This window comes from Anomaloglossus baeobatrachus, chromosome 6 (assembly GCF_048569485.1).
Source record: "Anomaloglossus baeobatrachus isolate aAnoBae1 chromosome 6, aAnoBae1.hap1, whole genome shotgun sequence".
NCBI lineage: Eukaryota > Metazoa > Chordata > Amphibia > Anura > Aromobatidae > Anomaloglossus > Anomaloglossus baeobatrachus.
Window position 1 is genome coordinate 422,776,037 of NC_134358.1, and position 18,787 is coordinate 422,794,823.

General features: G+C 48.2%; 1 protein-coding gene and 1 long non-coding RNA gene across 2 annotated transcripts in view; one reads left to right on the forward strand and one right to left on the reverse strand.

The window, feature by feature from the left end:
* The window catches only part of LOC142243339 (uncharacterized), a 150,628-nt gene that overhangs the window by 122,570 nt on the left and 9,271 nt on the right, over positions 1–18,787 (forward strand). The window lies entirely within an intron of this gene.
* The window catches only part of KIF15 (kinesin family member 15), a 263,264-nt gene continuing 254,387 nt past the window's right edge, over positions 9,911–18,787 (reverse strand). The window contains exon 35 of the mRNA XM_075315169.1: positions 9,911–11,770. Within this exon, the coding sequence (XP_075171284.1) occupies positions 11,708–11,770 (63 nt within the window). The 3' untranslated portion in view covers positions 9,911–11,707. The remainder of the gene's footprint in view (positions 11,771–18,787) is intronic.

The window sequence follows — 18,787 nt, forward strand, 5'->3', positions numbered from 1 at the left end:
GCACATTGATTTATCTCAGGTATATGCAGTTCTCCTGTCTACCATATGAAGGTTATTTTTCCTTCTCCTTTTCTTAAAAACCCATGAATAATTGTTGTTCATGAATTATATGTAATGAGATATATATATATATATCCTTCATATGTTTGAATAAATTGACTTATCAATACAGGGGATGATACTTGATGGTTAGAATAAATCACATTATGTTATGAATGAAGATTATAAACATCATAGATGTCTTGATAGACCCTTCATTTTACACCTTTTCATTTTTTAATCATGTCCTTTTTGTCTCTTGTGTATATGTTTTTTAATCATGTTAATAAAGATTGAATTATTTTGCACTTATAATATGGTCTTTTGAAGTGATTATATGGATATCTGCTTAGTAACACTTTAAAGACCACTATAGAGGAGTTTTTTGAGCATTGATAACTTCCTTGTGAGTAAATACTATTGTGTGAACAGACCTTTAATAGCAAATAAGATGAGAAAAGAAGGAGGTCTTGTGCGTATATTGGGAAGATTAGGTCACAGATGTGTGGAGCGGACAGGTTGTAGACATCCTTTTATGACCTTTTTAGCATTTTGGACTGAATCCTCTAGATGAAGAATAGTCAGTGAAGGTATTGTAGGCAGAGAAGTAATGAGGAGAGAGGGTCGTCCCATCTTCATATACCATCCAAGCATTGTGATTTAGTTATTAAAGAGCTTATGATCTTTTTATCTCCCATTTTTGTGCAGTTTTAGATGTCTCAGGCTACTGGACCCTGATAACTCCTATATGAATTCATAAATGAGGACCAAGCTTATAAATAATCAGTCTATTATACCTTCCAAACAGAGGACTTGCATATGTTCCCTGTGTGCAATAGTTAGTACCTACCACAAGTGGCATAAAAGGACAACTGGTGAACCCTGGGGTCAAGGTGACTCAAGGCTCGTTGAGTAGAAAAGCTCGTTATTCCTTTCTGCCTCCACAGAAAAGTTACTCCGTATGTAACACTCACTTCTTTTTGATATAAAATATCCATAGAAATACCTGTGCACAGCAAAGCACATGTGGCCACCACTCCAGTCTCTGCCTGAATAATGAAACAACAAAGAGCCAGCACCAATGTGCACTAAGGCATCAAATATTCCAAACTGCATTATAAAATTTTTTTTAATGCAGTTTGGAATATTTGATGCCTTAGTGCACATTGGTGCTGGCTCTTTGTTGTTTCTTTGTTGAATTGGTCGGTGGTTGACCTCCACCTTGCTATGCACCCCAATTTGGGATGTATTCCATCTGTATAGATTTTGGCGTTTGGTGACTGTTCACATTGGGTCATCAGGCTTTGTCCACAGGCTATATATACTTCATGCAGCATTTGCTTGGACCTGTCCTGCCCACAGCCATGACTCAGTCATGGGTACGGGACTGCAATAGACCAGGTGAGTGCTGCTGAGAGCAGTTCTGCTATTTATATGTGAGGCCGCATGGCACATTTTATAAAAATATTTTAGTGTAGGACTGCTTCAAATGAGATTTGCCGTGACGTGGCGAAGCAGCTCAAGAAATTGCAATTTTTTGCCAAAAATCTCGAAAAAAAAAAAAAAAAAAAAAAATTTTTATAATGCAGTTTGGAATATTGATGCCTTAGTGCACATTGGTGCTGGCTCTTTGTTGTTTCTCTGCCTGAATAATGTAGCTCCTTCCCTTAGAGGATGGGACCCTCATCTATAAAATGTATAGGAGTGACATTCTCGCCCTCGATTGCTGTTATTTATGTTGGATGGTGGGAATTCATTTTCACTATATCCTTTACTCATTCTGTGGTCTGCAATGGCAATTATATAGACTACTGTATTTACTGATCATCTGGTCATGAGGTATGGTGACCTACCAGACTATCTTCACTATATCAATTAAAATAACCCAAATCTGAAATTCAGTAGCAATTGCAGCATTTAGAAGGTTCAGAGATGAAGAAGGCTTCCTCTCCCACCACATCAGCTCCCCTGCATTGCTATTGTGGAGAGCCCATGGTAGTCATGGTAGCCAGAGGTGAAATAATGACCTCCAGGTCTGCCAGCAACAGTGTGGCCTGTTAGACCATGCCATAAGCAGCGTCTAAAAGGCACCCAGTCACTGTCACATCGCCAGCTCTAAAGTATTTTAATACGTGTATTTAAGTGTATAAGACTGAAAAAGAATGTGAAAAAATATTATGCCAATAAATATACTTATTGTATGTAAAAACAAAGCTAAAGAAGAAAAGAGAATTTTGTTTACTTACCGTAAATTTTTTCTTGTAGTTCCGTATTGGGAGACCCAGACATTGGGTGTATAGCTTCTGCCTCCGGAGGACACACAAAGTACTACACTCAAAAGTGTAGCTCCTCCCTCTGAGCTTATACACCCCCTGGAGAACCAGATCTAGCCAGTTTAGTGCAAAAGCTGAAGGAGAATAGCCACCCACAAGTAAAGACAGAGCAAGAACCGGACCAACCGGAGCCTCTGTCTACGACAACAGCCGGTGATAACACGCGGAACAAGAAACTGCCAACAGGGAGGGTGCTGGGTCTCTCAATACGGAACTACAAGAAAAAGAATTTACGGTAAGTAAACAAAATTCTCTTTTTCTTTATCGTTCCTATGGGAGAACCAGACATTGGGACGTCTCAAAGCAGTCCATGGGTGGGAATAAACAGAAAAACTGAGAAGTAGGTGGAGCCTAACTTCACAAGTGGGCGACAGCCGCCTGAAGGATGCGTCTGCCCAAGCTCGCATCAGTCGAAGCATGAGCATGCACTTGGTAGTGCTTTGAAAAGGTATCCAGGCTAGTCCAAGTGGCAGCCTGACAGACTTGCTGAGCCATAGCCTGGTGCCTGAAAGCCCAAGAGGCACCGACAGCTCTGGTCGAGTGTGCCTTGATCCCCGGCGGGAGAGGCACCTGAGAACACTGGTAGGCATCCGAAATGGTTGACCTAATCCAACGGGCTAAGGTCGGCTTAGAAGCAGAGAGGCCCTTACGCCGACCTGTGGTTAGCACAAAAAGAGAGGTGCACCGCCTAAGAGCAGCGGTGCGAGACACATAGATCCGGAGCGCCCGCACCAGATCCAGAGTATGCAACGCTTTCTCAAAGCGATGAACAGGAGCCGGACAAAAGGAAGGTAGGGTAATGTCCTGGTTAAGGTGGAAAGGAGAAACCACCTTAGGGAGAAAGTCCGGAGTCGGACGGAGAACCACCTTGTCTTGATGAAAAACCAAAAAAAGGTGACTCCGAAGAGAGCGCAGCTAAATCAGAGACTCTCCTGAGGGAAGTTATGGCCACTAGAAAGACCACCTTCTGTGAAAGACGAAACAAAGAAACCTCCCTAAGAGGCTCAAAGGGGGGTTTCTGCAAAACCGTGAGAACCAAATTGAGGTCCCAGGGATCCAAGCACCGCCGGTAAGGCGGGATGATGTGAGACGCACCTTGCATGAAGGTGCGGACCTGAGCCAGCCGGGCGATACGCCGCTGGAACAGAACTGACAAAGCTGAGACTTGTCCCTTGAGAGAGTTGAGGGACAGTCCTAGCTGCAGACCGGACTGTAAAAAAGACAGAAGGGTCGGCAAGGAAAAAGGCCAAGGAGAATGGCAGGAAGAGCGACACCAGGACAGGAAAATCTTCCAAGTCCTGTGATAGATCTTGGCAGAGGAAGACTTACGGGCCCGAGTCATAGTGGAGATGACTTCAGGGGGGGATACCAGAAGCCGTCAAGATCCAGGACTCAAGAGCCACGCCGTCAATCTGAGAGCCGCAGAATTCTGGCGGAAAAACTGACCTTGTGAGAGAAGGTCTGGAACGGTCCGGAAGATGCCACGGCACCTCTACGGACAGATGGAGCAGGTCTGGGTACCAAGCTCGCCTGGGCCAGTCCGGAGCAATGAGGATGACTCGACGGCCCTCCATTCTGATCTTGCGCAGAACTCTGGGCAAGAGAGCTAGAGGGGGAAACACGTAGGACAGACGAAACTGGGACCAGTCTTGAACCAGAGCGTCCGCTGCAAAGGCCTGAGGATCATGGGAGCGAGCCACGTAAACCGGAACCTTGTTGTTGTGACGGGATGCCATTAGGTCCACTTCCGGAGTGCCCCACTTGCGGCAGATTGACTGAAACACTGACGAATGCAGGGACCACTCGCCACTGTCCACGGTTTGACGGCTGAGATAATCTGCTTCCCAGTTTTCCACGCCTGGGATGTGGACTGCGGATATGGTGGACTTGGAGTCCTCCGTCCATTGAGGGATGCGTTGAACCTCCAACATTGCCAGGCGGCTGCGTGTCCCACCTTGGTGATTGATGTAGGCAACCGCTGTCGCGTTGTCTGACTGGACTCGCATGTGCTTGCCCGCCAACAGGTGGTGAAAGGCTAGGAGAGCTAGAAGCACAGCTCTGGTTTCCAGCACATTGATCGAGAGGGCTGACTCGGACGGAGTCCAAGTGCCCTGCGCTCGGTGGTGGAGACATACCGCTCCCCAGCCGGATAGACTGGCATCCGTGGTGAGGATCACCCAGGACGGGGCCAGGAAGGAGCGCCCCTGAGACAGAGAGAGGGGCCGAAGCCACCACTGAAGAGAGCTCCTGGTCTGTGGCGACAGAGCCACTAGCCTGTGCAAGGAGGAAGGCCGCTTGTCCCAACAGCGGAGAATGTCCAGCTGCAGAGGACGCAGATGGAACTGAGCAAAGGGAACAGCCTCCATTGACGCCACCATCTGACCCAGCACCTGCATCAGGTGCCTGATGGAATAACGGCGGGGCCTCAGCAGACAGCGCACCGCCAGTTGGAGGGACTGCTGTTTGACTAAGGGCAGCTTCACAAGTGCCGGCAGAGTCTCGAACTGCATCCCTAGGTACGTGAGCCTCTGGGTCGGAGTCAGAGTGGATTTGGGCAGATTGACAAGCCACCCGAATTGGGCTAGAGTGGCGAGAGTGAGCGAGACACTCCAGCTGACAGTCTGCGCTGGATGAAGCCTTGACTAGAAGGTCGTCCAGGTAAGGAATCACTGCCAACCCCTGGAGGTGCAGAACCGCAACCACTGCTGCCATGACCTTGGTGAATACCCGAGGGGCCGTGGCTAACCCGAAGGGGAGAGCCACGAATTGGAAATGTTCCTCTACGATTGCAAAACGTAGCCAACGCTGGTGTGAAACTGCAATGGCACATGCAGATAGGCATCTCTGATGTCGATGGATGCCAGGAAATCCCCTTGGGTCATTGAGGCAATGACTGACCGCAGAGACTCCATGCGAAAATGCCGCACCTGAACATGCTTGTTGAGAAGCTTGAGATCCAGGATGGGCCGGAAGGAACCGTCCTTTTTGGGGACTAGGAAGAGATTTGAGTAGAAACCTCTGAACTGTTCCCGGGCGGGAACCGGTACAATTACTCCGTTGGCCTGCAAGGATGCCACGGCCTGAGAGAAGGCGGCGGCCTTGGAGCAGGGGGGAGTTGACAGAAAAAATCTGTTTGGCGGGCTGGAAGAGAATTCTATCCTGTAGCCGTGGGAGAGGATATCCCGCACCCACTGATCGGAGACGTGTTGAAACCACACGTCGCCAAAGCGGGAGAGCCTGCCACCGACTAAGGACGTTGCTGGCGCGGACAGATAGTCAAGAGGAGGCTGCCTTAGTGGCAGCAGCTCCTGCGGTCTTCTGTGGACGCGCTTTTGTGCACCAGCTGGATTTTTGGTCCTTGGCTGAGTTAGTGGACGAGGCCGAGGGCTTAGAGGACGACCAGTTGGAGGAACGAAAGGAACGAAACCTCGACTGATTCCTACCCTGGACAGTTTTCCTGGGTTTGGTTTGTGGCATGGAAGTACTCTTCCTGCCAGTAGCCTCCTTAATAATTTCATCCAGCTGTTCACCGAACAGCCTGGACCCAGCAAAAGGGAGTCCAGCAAGGAACTTCTTCGAGGAAGCATCTGCCTTCCACTCTCGAAGCCACAGGATCCTGCGGATAGCGAGGGAATTAGCCGAAGCCACCGCAGTGCGGTGAGAAGCCTCCAGCATGGCAGACATGGCATAGGATGAAAAAGCTGAAGCTTGGGAAGTTAAAGCAACCATTTCGGGCATAGATTCCCTGGCGAGGGAATGCATCTCCTCTAGAGAAGCAGAGATGGCTTTGAGAGCCCACACTGCTGAAAAGTTGGGGAGAACGAGGCCCCTGCTGCCTCATATACAGATTTGGCCAGAAGGTCGACCTGGCGGTCAGTGGAATCCTTAAGAGAGGTGCCATCAGCCACTGATACAACGGTCCGGGCTGATAGCCTAGTTACCGGAGGGTCTACCTTTGGTGAATGAGCCCACTCCTTGACCACCTCAGGTGGAAATGGAATCGGTCATCAGAACCACGCTTTGGGAAACGTTTGTCAGGACAGGCCCTAGGCTTGGACACAGCGGCCTGAAAACTGGAGTGGTTAAAGAACACACTCTTTGTCCTCTTAGGCGAGGTAAACTGGTGCTTTTCTGCCAGAGAGGGTTGCTCCTCTGATACTGGCGGATTGAGATCCAGTACAGAATTAATGGACGCAATAAAATCACTAACATCTGAGTCACTTTCGGACAGATCAATGGGGCACATGGAGTTAGCCTCCGAGCCCCCCTGTAAAGGCATCCTCCTCGTCCCGCGAGTCAGCGTCTGAAACAGAGCTGCGGGACGAGGAAGGAGAGGGAGCCCTGCGTCTCCTTTTAGGAGGACGGGGTCTGGGACCAGATGATGAATCCTCTGTGAGCTCCGCTGAGAAAGCCCTAGCAGCAGAGGCACCCTGTGAAGGGGGCTGATGCATGTTCAGCAAAGTCCTGGACAGCTGTCCCATGGAGTCGGCAAAAGACTGGGAGATAGACCTAGAAAAGGATTCTACCCAAGCCGGGGGTTCAGCCACAGGGACCGGAGCAGCCTGAGAGACCACTGGGGGGGCGATTCCAGGCTGAGGCATCGTCAGGTTAGAGCAGGCATCACAATGTGGATAGGTGCTCTGTTCAGGCAGTAGGAGCTTACATGCAGTGCATACTGAATACAGCTTTGGAGCCTTGCTCCTCGTGTGAGACATGCTGCTGAAGTGGGGGCTCTGCCAGACTGACCCCCAGAGAGTTTATACAGAAGGTCCACAACCGGAGGTTGTGGCTTACCAGACCGCTGGAGCGGTTTGTGTGCCCTCCATATCCCAAAGTCCGGACCCCCAAGCACCTCAGCAGGGATGCTGCAGCCAGCGCTGATCGCAGGGAAGAACGCTGAGAAAATGGCGCCGGAGCGAAGAGAGGGGGCAGGACTCACTCTGAGAGCGGGATCTGGAGGGCCATAGAGACCTACAGGGGAGGAGACATGAACTCAGTGAGGAGTGTCTCTCCCCTGTGTAGAACGGCCGCTGGGCGGAGCCGCACTGTCCTTCTGCATGAATGACATGTGAGGGCAGTGAAACCGAAAGTAGGCCTCCGGCGAAGCCGGGGCCTAAATTTGAGCAGTGCGGCCGGCGCGCAGGCACCATCGGCGCGGTTCTCAGGCGACAGCCAGAGAACCCGCCGGAAATGTCACAAAAATCACTCAGCACACTCTCCCACAACAATAAAGTACAAGGGACCCCCATATATAAACGTCTCAGGTACTTAGCTTGCTGAGACGCAGGGTTCCAAGTCCCTGGGGGCGAGTGCTCCGGTCCAGCAGGATCCTGAAGGGCTGCGGATGGAGACCGGTCTCCTGCCAAGCATGGAGAACCGTGCTGGCTCCCACTTCAAGCCAGAGCCCAGGAGGGATGGTGAAGGAGCACGGCATGTAAGGCTCCAGCCTTGGAATCAACCTTAACAGCACCGCCGACACAGTGGGGTGAGAAGGGACATGCCGGGGGTCCAGACTTGGACCCGCTTTTCTTCAAACTCTTTCCAAAAATGAAAAATCAGATGAGAATGCATGTGTGGATGTATGCCTCCTGACACAAAGCGATAAACTGGCTAGATCTGGTTCTCCAGGGGGTGTATAAGCTCAGAGGGAGGAGCTACACTTTTGAGTGTAGTACTTTGTGTGTCCTCCGGAGGCAGAAGCTATACACCCAATGTCTGGGTCTCCCATAGGAACGATAAAGAAAGGTATATTTATTTGGTACTGCCAAGTCTGGAATCACCTGATCTGTAAAAAACACAAACTCATTCATTGCATACTGTAAAACCATTTAGTCTAGATTTCTGAAATAAGTAATTTAAATAAAACATTTGACAGGAGATTCACTATTATGAGGCATATGGAGTCACTTTGGACTCTGGCCTATGATCTAGTGGTGTCTGTATTTTCAGTGGTGCCAAAAAATGCAGTCAGCCACAGCTCTGTGCAACACAGAAAAAACGGACACCATCGAACAGATGTTATACGGAGTCCAGAGTGACTCTGCTGCCTCATTATAGTGAATGGAGTCAGGATTTCATCTGAATCATATATATGTCAGCGATTTAGATAGAAACCCGTTTGCAAGTGCTCAACATATAGCGCAGGATAAATGCGATCCAAAATATTATGTATCCAACAAGGTAATCGACATATCTAATTAGGAGAACTTTACCACATTTCTAATTGGGGATATTTGCTAATATTACTACTACATCTACTACTATTGGGAGAGGATCTTGGAGCTGGGAATACACATTTAAGAATTAAAAATTCTTAGCCCTTTTTCAGAATGAAAAACTTGGGGATAAAGCAACCTTTTCATGGAAAAAATGAAATCTTTAATTTTCACAGCTCAATGTTTTAAAATTCTGCAAATCACTTGTTGGATTAAAATGCTCCCTACATCCCTAGATAAATTCCTAGAGGGGTGCAGTTTTGACAGTGGGGTCACACGTGTGTGTGTGTGTGTGTATGTATATATAATTTTATCATTTTTTTTTAATGATAAATGGAGTCCGTCTTATAATGCCAGTGTCCGTCTAACAAATCATATAGGGTATATGTTTCTTATAGCCCCCCCATCCTATAATTAGCCCCCTTAATCTGGATATGGCCCCCTTATATTGAATATAGCCCAATTGTGCTGGCACACATCTCATACAGGTGGCACAGGTCTCCTATTGTTGGCACACATCCCATACAGCTGGCACAGGTCTCCTATAGCTGGCACACATCCCATACAGGTGGCACAGGTCTCATATTGCTGGCACACATCCCATACAGGTGGCACAGGTGTGCGATCAAAGTGGGTCGCAGGCACACATAATTTGCGCCGCTCCCCCAGCCCATCACCGCGGTGCGGTTTCTGCACCACGGTGATGGACAGCGGTTGTGCATATTATATGAGCGGGAGCAGGAGATCTCCCGCTGACTCCAGCAGCCTTCACAAGCCTCTACCAGCCTCCACCAGCCCCCAAGGCACCGCTCCAGAGTTGCCCCCACCTCCCCTGGACCCGTATATTCGGATTATAAGACGCACCCCCTACTTTCCACCAAAATCTGGGGGAACAAAGGTGCGTCTTATAAAGCGAAAAATACGGTATATTATACACACACACACACACACACACTGTTTTGGCACCTCGGGAGCTCTGCAAATGTAACATGGCATCCACAATTAGAGCCATATTTCTGCAATAGAAATCAACTAGGGTTCCGTCATTTCTCAGGCGTGTGTCAAAGTTGTTTTCCACAGTCTATAGGGCATCCGCGTACTCTATATAAAAAAAAAATAAATAAAAAAAAAAATCGCACAACAAATTAGGGAGTTTTTCCTCTTTTTTCACGTGTGAAAATGAAATAGAGTTAAATCAATATTTTAGGAAAAAAAATAATATCTTCCAATTTGCATGAAAGCACCACTCCAGCAACCACCTCAAATACATAAGATTAGCCATTCATCACTGATAAATATTGCAAACCATGTGAGACTTACATGTTCGAATCAATTCTGACAAAGAGCCAAGTTTATTTAAGAGTCAATTACATTTTGTGTACATAATTATACTTTCCTCATGACAATATCCCATTGCTTTATTATTCAAATAATGTGTGAAGCCCAAAATGTGATTAATTGCCCCCCACTCCCTTAAACATTTCTCCAATATTTAAAAAACAAAAAAAAACCCCACAAATAAAATAAAAAAAAAATCACAGACACATATATAAACATTTATATTCTACAGTAAAGACAATGCACAATACATATTTACATTTCTACATGGTATCTGATAAAGCTGCCATTTTTAGTCTGGAAATGAAATATAAACCTACAAGTAGAGTAATAATAATTTGCTAGTCAAAAAGTTAATAAGACTTTTCAAACTTTCCATAATGGAACAAAGACAAAAAGTTAAAGGACCTATTTTATGCCTTAGTGACCGAAGAGCTTATAGACGGTATGGTGTGAAGCTCACGATGTTGCGGGGGTCTACCAATAAGAGGTGCCAAGGATACTGCAGATTGTACGAGGTCTGCAGTGCTTTGGTATGGCAGTCACGGATCAACAACGTGGCCGCTGGACCGGGGTCCTACAAATCTTTTTTTTTGCTCTACTCTAAGATAAGATTTAACATAACAAGGCTCTAACATGAGTCTTACTTAACGAAGTGGTTCACCCATATTTATTATTGGCCACGATATTATGTTGAGAAACAAGTTTCTCTCAAATACCTTGTGTTGCTCAATGACTTCAGGGATCCGGTGATGTCACGTCAACTTCCTGCTCACCCGACATCACAGCAGCCGGCCCCAGTCTCTGAGTCACTGGGCTGTGGGCGGAGTTTCCCCGCTTGTCACAGCCCAGCTTCGATCCTGCTTGCGCATTCTGCAGTGAAGGAGGCGTGAGCAGGGAGGTGCTGCACTGTGAGGCTGGGCTGTGATGAGCAGAGAAACTCCACCCACAGCCCAGTGACTCCCGGAGACTGGTGCCAGCCGCGGTGATGTCAGGTGAGCAGGAAATTGCCATGACATCACCGATCCCCGAGGTCACAGAGCCCGGGATCAGGCAATGGGGAAGAGCGGTCCGTAATAGCGCCGCTCACAGGCACTATTGGCAACACAACGTATTTGAGAGAAACCTTGTTCCTCAACATAATATCGTTGTGGCCAATAATGAATATGGGTGAACCACCCCTTTAAATTCAGGCAGACGTCAGCGCCACCTCGGGTCTTTGTTGAGAGCTTCAGTACTGAGGTCACAACTACAGCATGAGGGCTGCAGCCAATCACTGAGCTCTGCCCTCTTGTACCATCTACACTGGCCTCACTGATGACTGGCTGCAGAGGTCATATGCTATGCCAACAAAGGCAGAGAAGTGGTAAAGGGGAATCACTGGTGCAGCCGGGCGGGGAGAATAAGACTCATTTTCTTTTTTTTAGATGGAGAAGCATGTAGAATAAGAAAATGAAACCTGGAAAAGCAATGTAATATGCTATTAAAGATTACAATGTAAACTACTGATTTTTTTTTTTTTTTTTAAATCCAGAGTAGAATCTTGTTTTAGTTGTCATCTCAACAAATAATGTTAAAGAACAATAGTTTTGGAGGTTTTGAGAACATTGTAGATCAGAGTCTGTACAATCTAATTATAAATGACATTACACAATTAAAAAACATGGATATATTTATCATCTACTCCAAAGCAAAGCTGGACCATGTAATGCTCAGCTACAGGACCGGTGTGGTTATTATGGGGGAAGATGTGCTCCTGTTCACCCACTAAAATATCCTCTTTCAAGACGTCTCTGTACAGTGTTCTCTGAATGTAAGATTTTCTGTTCGCAGACGATTTACTTCCTAAAAAACAAATATGAATAAAATGATTGATAACCTGTTTTATTTCTCACGGTGTAGTCCCATGTAAAGAATTACTCAATAGAGCTGATCAAAGAAAGTGTATTTGCAATAAACATATGGTATATGAAAGTGTGCAGGTTTGTAGATAATTACATTTTCATCTGTGGTAGCACCCACATTTCTTCTGAGGCTGAAGTCTAGGTTCACCCTCAGGGGTGGCTGCACATACTCAGTAGTGTCCCTGATTTATTACTGCACATGCTCAGTAGTGTCCCTGCTTTATTACTGCACATGCTCAGTAGTGTCCCTGCTTTATTGCTGCACATGCTCAGTAGTGTCCCTGCTTTATTGCTGCACATATCCACTAATTTCCCTGCTTTATTCCTCCTCTTCATGCTATATAGCGACAGCAAATAGACCGATACGGTGTGGTAATGGGAGGCGGAATGAAGGACGTGTAGTGCCAGGGAGGAAAGAGCGATAGTTAACATGTAAACATATACACAATTACATTAACCAAAGCAATGTGGAAATTATTTAGAAATAGTTAGGTACTCCTAAATGAATAATTATTAAATTATATACGATTTTGGAATAGTCTCCCTTTATTATATAGTTTTATAGATATAGAATCGGTAGATTGAGGCATCACTAAGTAACAACTGGAGGCAGTACACCAAGCAATATTGCAAAAGAGGTGGTTTATTATCCCAAAGTGGCAACGTTTCAGTTCTAAGGAATGAATAATTCTCAAGCTTGAGAATGATTTTCACCTTAGAACCGAAACATTGCCACATTTTTTCCCATATTGCTTGGTGTGCTGCCTCCATTGGTTACTTCTTGATGGATTGGTTTTTCCAGGGAGGCTTTACACCCCCTTTATCCTGGTGCCGCGCCTGATTTTTCATTTATGGATCATTTTTTTTTACATTTAACAAAAAAAAAAAAAAACCCTTCCTTTTTACTTTGCTTAGTGCCCTTTGGAGACTTGAATCTGATTCTCTAATCTCTTCTTCTATGTAGAGTAATACCACAGCATACAGTAAAAAGCACTGGTCTTCCATGATGCCCAGCCACAGGCTGGACGTCACAGGAGATCTCACATGGCAGTCATGTGGTGTTCGGCTGGCGCCTAACTATTATAGCAACTAATCAGTTCCCTGAGCAGGTAATCAACGTCCACTTGAACTGACACCCAGGCTGGATTTCCGCACTTAAATGCCACTGTCAGCGGCATTTAACTGGTCAACCAGTAGGGCTCGGCAGGCACGCTAATAGCTGCTGTTAGAGGCACATGCCATCTATATTATAGCTAGCATCTGCCCAGTGTGGAGTAGGCTCTGCTTCTGAGTTTGCTGCAAAGTCCATTACATGCTCTATCACGATTATCTACATCATGGGGAGTTATGTTTTAACTCATGAGCTATAGGGCAATTTTCCCAGATCTGTGAAATATGGTCCAAGGAATGACAGGGATACATGGAGTGGTTGAGGTTCTCCTAACTCCAACTCTACTGCCCGATATACGTCTATGAGGCTTTCGAGTTGAGGTCAGGAAACTAACTAACTACTCGACATACATTCTGGAGCTGTCCAAAATTGAAGAAACTTATGGAGAGATACTCATCCATAATGTGACGTCTAATAAAATTAGTCTTACAGCGGAATTGGTTTTATTATCCATCGGCCTAGATGAACTTAAACTGAATGGTTAACACATCACATGTCACATCATCCAAGTGATATAAAATTTTCTAGCAGCCAACTGGAAAGACAACAAAGCTCCATCTGTGCTTGAAATAAAAGAAAGAGTCTCTTCAAGCAATATATACGAATATAAATTTGCATTAAAGGAGAAATCTTACACAAAATATTCAAAAAGATGCAATTTATGGTCGAAAAAATTCACTCCAAATCTTAAAATGTTTAATCCTTGATCAGAGTTATTTATCTAGTTTTAAGGGTAATATAGATGAATAATTCCGTTTATTTATCTTCAGATTATATTTTGCAGTTTTAGTTAGACAAGCTTTATGTACAAAAAAGAGAATTTTGTTTACTTACCGTAAATTCTTTTTCTTATAGTTCCATATTGGGAGACCCAGACCTTGGTGTTTAGCTTCTGCCTCCGGAGGACACACAAAGTACTACACCTAAAAGTGTAGCTCCTCCCTCTGAGCTTATACACCCCCTGGTGAGCCAGTCACAGCCAGTTTAGTGCAAAAGCTGAAGGAGAATAGCCACCCACAAGTAGAACAGAGCAAGAGCCGGAACAACCGGAGACTCTGTCCACAACAACAGCCGGTGATAACACGCGGAACAAGGAATTGCCAACAGGCAACAGGGAGGGTGCTGGGTCTCCCAATACGGAACTATAAGAAAAAGAATTTACGGTAAGTAAACAAAATTCTCTTTTTCTTTATCGTTCCTTTGGGAGACCCTGACCTTGGGACGTTCCAAAGCAGTCCCTGGGTGGGAAATAAACAGAAAAACGAAGAAGTAGGCAGAACCTAACTTCACAAATGGGCGACAGCCGCCTGAAGGATGCGTCTGCCCAAGCTCGCATCTGCCGAAGCATGAGCATGCACTTGGTAGTGCTTCGAGAAGGTATGCAGGCTAGTCCAAGTGGCAGCCTGACAAACTTGTTGAGCCGTAGCCTGGTGCCTAAAAGCCCAAGAGGCACCGACAGCTCTGGTTGAGTGTGCCTTGATCCCCGGCGGGGGAGGCACCTGAGTACTCTGGTAGGCGTCCGAAATGGTCGACCTAATCCAACGGGCTAAGGTCGGCTTAGAAGCAGGGAGGCCCTTGCGCCGACCTGTTAGCACAAAAAGAGAGGTGCACCGCCTAAGCGCAGCGGTGCGAGACACATAGATCCGGAGAGCACGCACCAGATCTAAAGTATGCAGCGCTTTTTCAAAGCGATGAACAGGGGCCGGACAGAAGGAAGGTAAGGTAATCTCCTGGTTAAGGTGGAAGGGAGAGACCACCTTAGGAAGAAAGTCCGGAGTCGGACGGAGAACCACCTTGTCTTGATGAAAAAACAAAAAAGGTGACTCCGAGGAGAGCGCAGCCAAATCAGAGACTCTCCTGAGAGAAGTTATGGCAACCAGAAAGGCCACTTTCTGAGAAAGACGATACAAAGAAACCTCCCTAAGAGGCTCAAAAGGGGGTTTCTGCAAGACCGTGAGGACCAAGTTAAGGTCCCAGGGATCCAAGGGCCGCCGATAAGGCGGAATGATGTGAGACGTGCCTTGCATGAAGGTGCGGACCTGAGCCAGTCGAGCGAGACGCCGCTGGAACAGAACTGACAGAGCTGAAACTTGTCCCTTGAGAGAATTGAGGGACAGTCCTAGCTGCAGACCGGACTGTAGAAAAGACAGAAGGGTCGGCAAGGAGAATGGCCAAGGAGGATGGCCGGTAGAGCGACACCAGGACAGGAAAATTTTCCAAGTCCTGTGATAGATCTTAGCGGAGGAAGACTTACGGGCCCGAGTCATAGTGGAGATGACTTCAGGAGGAATACCAGAAGCCGTCAAAATCCAGGACTCAAGAGCCACGCCGTCAATTTGAGGGCCGCAGAATTCGGGCGGAAAAACGGACCTTGCGAGAGCAGGTCTGGACGGTCCGGGAGATGCCACGGCATCCCTATGGACAGTTGGAGCAGGTCCGGATACCAAGCTCGCCTGGGCCAGTCCGGTGCAATGAGGATGACTCGACGGCCCTCCATTCTGATCTTGCGCAGGACTCTGGGCAAGAGAGCTAGAGGGGGAAACACGTAGGACAGACGAAACTGGGACCAGTCCTGAACCAGAGCGTCCGCGGCGAAGGCCTGAGGATCGTGGGAGCGAGCCACGTAAACAGGAACTTTGTTGTTGTGACGGGATGCCATTAGGTCCACGTCCGGAGTGCCCCATTTACGGCAGATCGACTGAAATACTGCCGGGTGCAGGGACCACTCGCCACCGTCCACGCTTTGACGGCTGAGATAATCTGCCTCACAGTTGTCCACGCCTGGGATGTGGACTGCGGATATGGTGGACCTGGAGTCCTCCGCCCATTGAAGAATGCGTTGTACCTCCATCATTGCCAGGCGGCTGCGTGTCCCGCCTTGGTGATTGATGTAGGCAACCGCTGTAGCGTTGTCTGACTGGACTCGAATGTGCCTGCTTGCCAACAGGTGGTGAAAAGCTAGGAGAGCTAGAAGCACGGCTCTGGTTTCCAGCACATTGATTGAAAGGGCTGACTCGGACGGAGTCCAAGTGCCCTGCGCTCTGTGGTGGAGACATACCGCTCCTCAGCCGGATAGACTGGCATCCGTGGTGAGGATCACCCAGGACGGGGCCAGGAAGGAGCGCCTTTGGGACAGGGAGAGGGGCCGAAGCCACCACTGAAGAGAGCTCCTGGTCCGTGGCGACAGAGCCACTAACCTGTGTAAGGAGGAAGGCCGCTTGTCCCAACAACGGAGAATGTCCAGCTGCAGGGGGCGCAGATGGAACTGGGCAAAGGGAACAGCCTCCATGGACGCCACCATTTGACCCAGCACCTGCATCAGACGCCTGAGGGTATAACGGCGGGGCCTCAGCAGAGAGCGCACCGCCAGCTGGAGAGACTGCTGTTTGTTTAAGGGCAACTTCACAAGTGCCGGCAAAGTCTCGAACTGCATCCCTAGGTACGTGAGACTCTGGGTCGGAGTCAGACTGGATTTGGGAAGATTGACAAGCAACCCGAATTGGGCTAGAGTGGCGAGAGTGAGCGAGACACTCCGCTGACAGTCTGCGCTGGATGGAGCCTTGACTAGAAGGTCGTCCAGGTAAGGGAGCACTGCCAACCCCTGGAGGTGCAGAACCGCAATCACTGCTGCCATGACCTTGGTGAATACCAGAGGGGCCGTGGCTAACCCGAATGGGAGAGCCACGAATTGGAAATGATCTTCTCCCATTGCAAAACGTAACCAACGCTGGTGTGAAACTGCAATTGGCACATGTAGATAGGCATCTCTGATGTCGATGGACGCCAGGAAATCCCCTTGGGTCATTGAGGCAATGACTGATCGCAGAGACTCCATGCGAAAATGCCGCACCCGAACATGCTTGTGTTGAGAAGCTTGAGATCCAGGATGGGCCGGAAGGTACAATCCTTTTTGGGAACTAGGAAGAGGTTTGAGTAAAAACCTCTGAACCGTTCCCGAGCGGGAACTGGTACAATTACTCAGTTTGCCTGCAAGGATGCCACGGCCTGTGAGAAGGCGGCGGCCTTGGAGTAGGGGGGAGTTGAGAGAAAAAATCTGTTTGGCGAGCTGGAAGAGAATTCTATCCTGTAGCCGTGAGATATGATATCTCTAACTCACTGATCGGAGACTTGTTGAAACCAAGCGTAGCCAAAGTGGGAGAGCCTGCCACCGACTAAGGACGTTGCTGGAGCGGGCAGAGAGTCACGAGGAGGCTGCCTTAGTAGCAGAACCTCCTGCGGTCTTCTGTGGATGCGCTTTTAGGCGCCACTTGGATTTCTGGTCCTTAGCTGAGTTAGCGGACGAGGCGGAGGGCTTAGAGGACGACCATTTGGAGAAACGAAAGGAACGAAACCTCGACTGATTCCTACCCTGGGCGGGTTTCCTGGTCTTGGTTTGTGGCATGGAAGTACTCTTCCCGCCAGTAGCTTCTTTAATAATTTCATCCAGCTGTTCACCGAACAGCCGGGAACCAGCAAAAGGGAGCCCAGCAAGGTACTTCTTTGAAGAAGCATCTGCCTTCCACTCTCGAAGCCCAAGCTCCTGCGGATAACGAGGGAATTAGCCAAAGCCACCGCAGTGCGGTGAGAAGCCTCTAGCATGGCAAACATGGCATAAGATTAAAAGGCTGAAGCTTGAGAAGTTAAGGTAACCATCTCAGGCATAGATTCCTTGGTGAGGGAATGCATTTCCCCTAGAGAAGCAGAGATGGCTTTGAGAGCCCACACTGCTGCAAAAGTCGGTAAAAACGCGGCCCCCGCAGCTTCATACACAGATTTGGCCAGAAGGTCAATCTGACGGTCAGTGGAATCCTTAAGTGAGGTGCCGTCAGCCACCGACAACGGTCCGGGCTGAGAGCCTAGACACCGGGGGGTCTACCTTTGGGGAGGGAGACCACTTCTTGACCACCTCAGGTGGAAAGGGAAAACGGTCATCAGAACCACGCTTTGGGAAGCGTTTGTCAGGACAGGCCCTGGGTTTGGTCACAGTGGTCTGAAAACTGGAGTGGTTAAAGAACACACTCTTTACTCTCTTAGGCGAGGTAAACTGGTGCTTTTCTGCCAGAGAGGGTTGCTCCTCTGATACTGGCGGATTGAGATCCAGTACAGAATTAATGGAAGCAATCAAGTCACTAAGATCTGAGTCACCCTCGGAAAGATCAATGGGGTACATGGAGTTAGCCTCCGAGCCCCCTATAAAAGGCATCCTCCTCATTTTGCGAGTCAGCTCTTGAATCAGAGCCGCGGGATGAGGAGGGAGAGGAAACCCTGCGCCTTCTCTTAGGAGGACGGGGTCTGGGCCCTGATGATGAATCCTCTGTGAGCTCCGATGGACGGAGGTCAGAGGATAGGGATCCTAAAGGACCCTTAGCAAGAGCATTAGAGGCACCCTGTGAGGGGGGCTGATTCATATTCATCAAAGTCCTGGACAGAAGTCCCATGGACTCAGCAAATGACTGGGAGATAGACCTAGAGAAGGACTCTACCCAGGCCGGGGGTTCAGCCACAGGTGCACAAGCAGCCGGAGAGACCACTGGGGGTGAGACTCCAGGCTGTGGCACCGCCAAGTTAGAGCAGACATCACAATGTGGATAGGTGCTCGGTTCAGGCAGCAGGAGCTTACATGCAGCGCATACAGTATAAAGCTTTGGAGCCTTGCTCCTCGCGTGAGACATGCTGCTGGAGTGGGGGCTCTGCAAGAGAATGAACCCCAGGGAGAATATACAGAGGTCCACAACCAGAGACCGGCTGTGGCTTACCAGACCGCTGGAAGCGGTGTTGTGTGCCCTC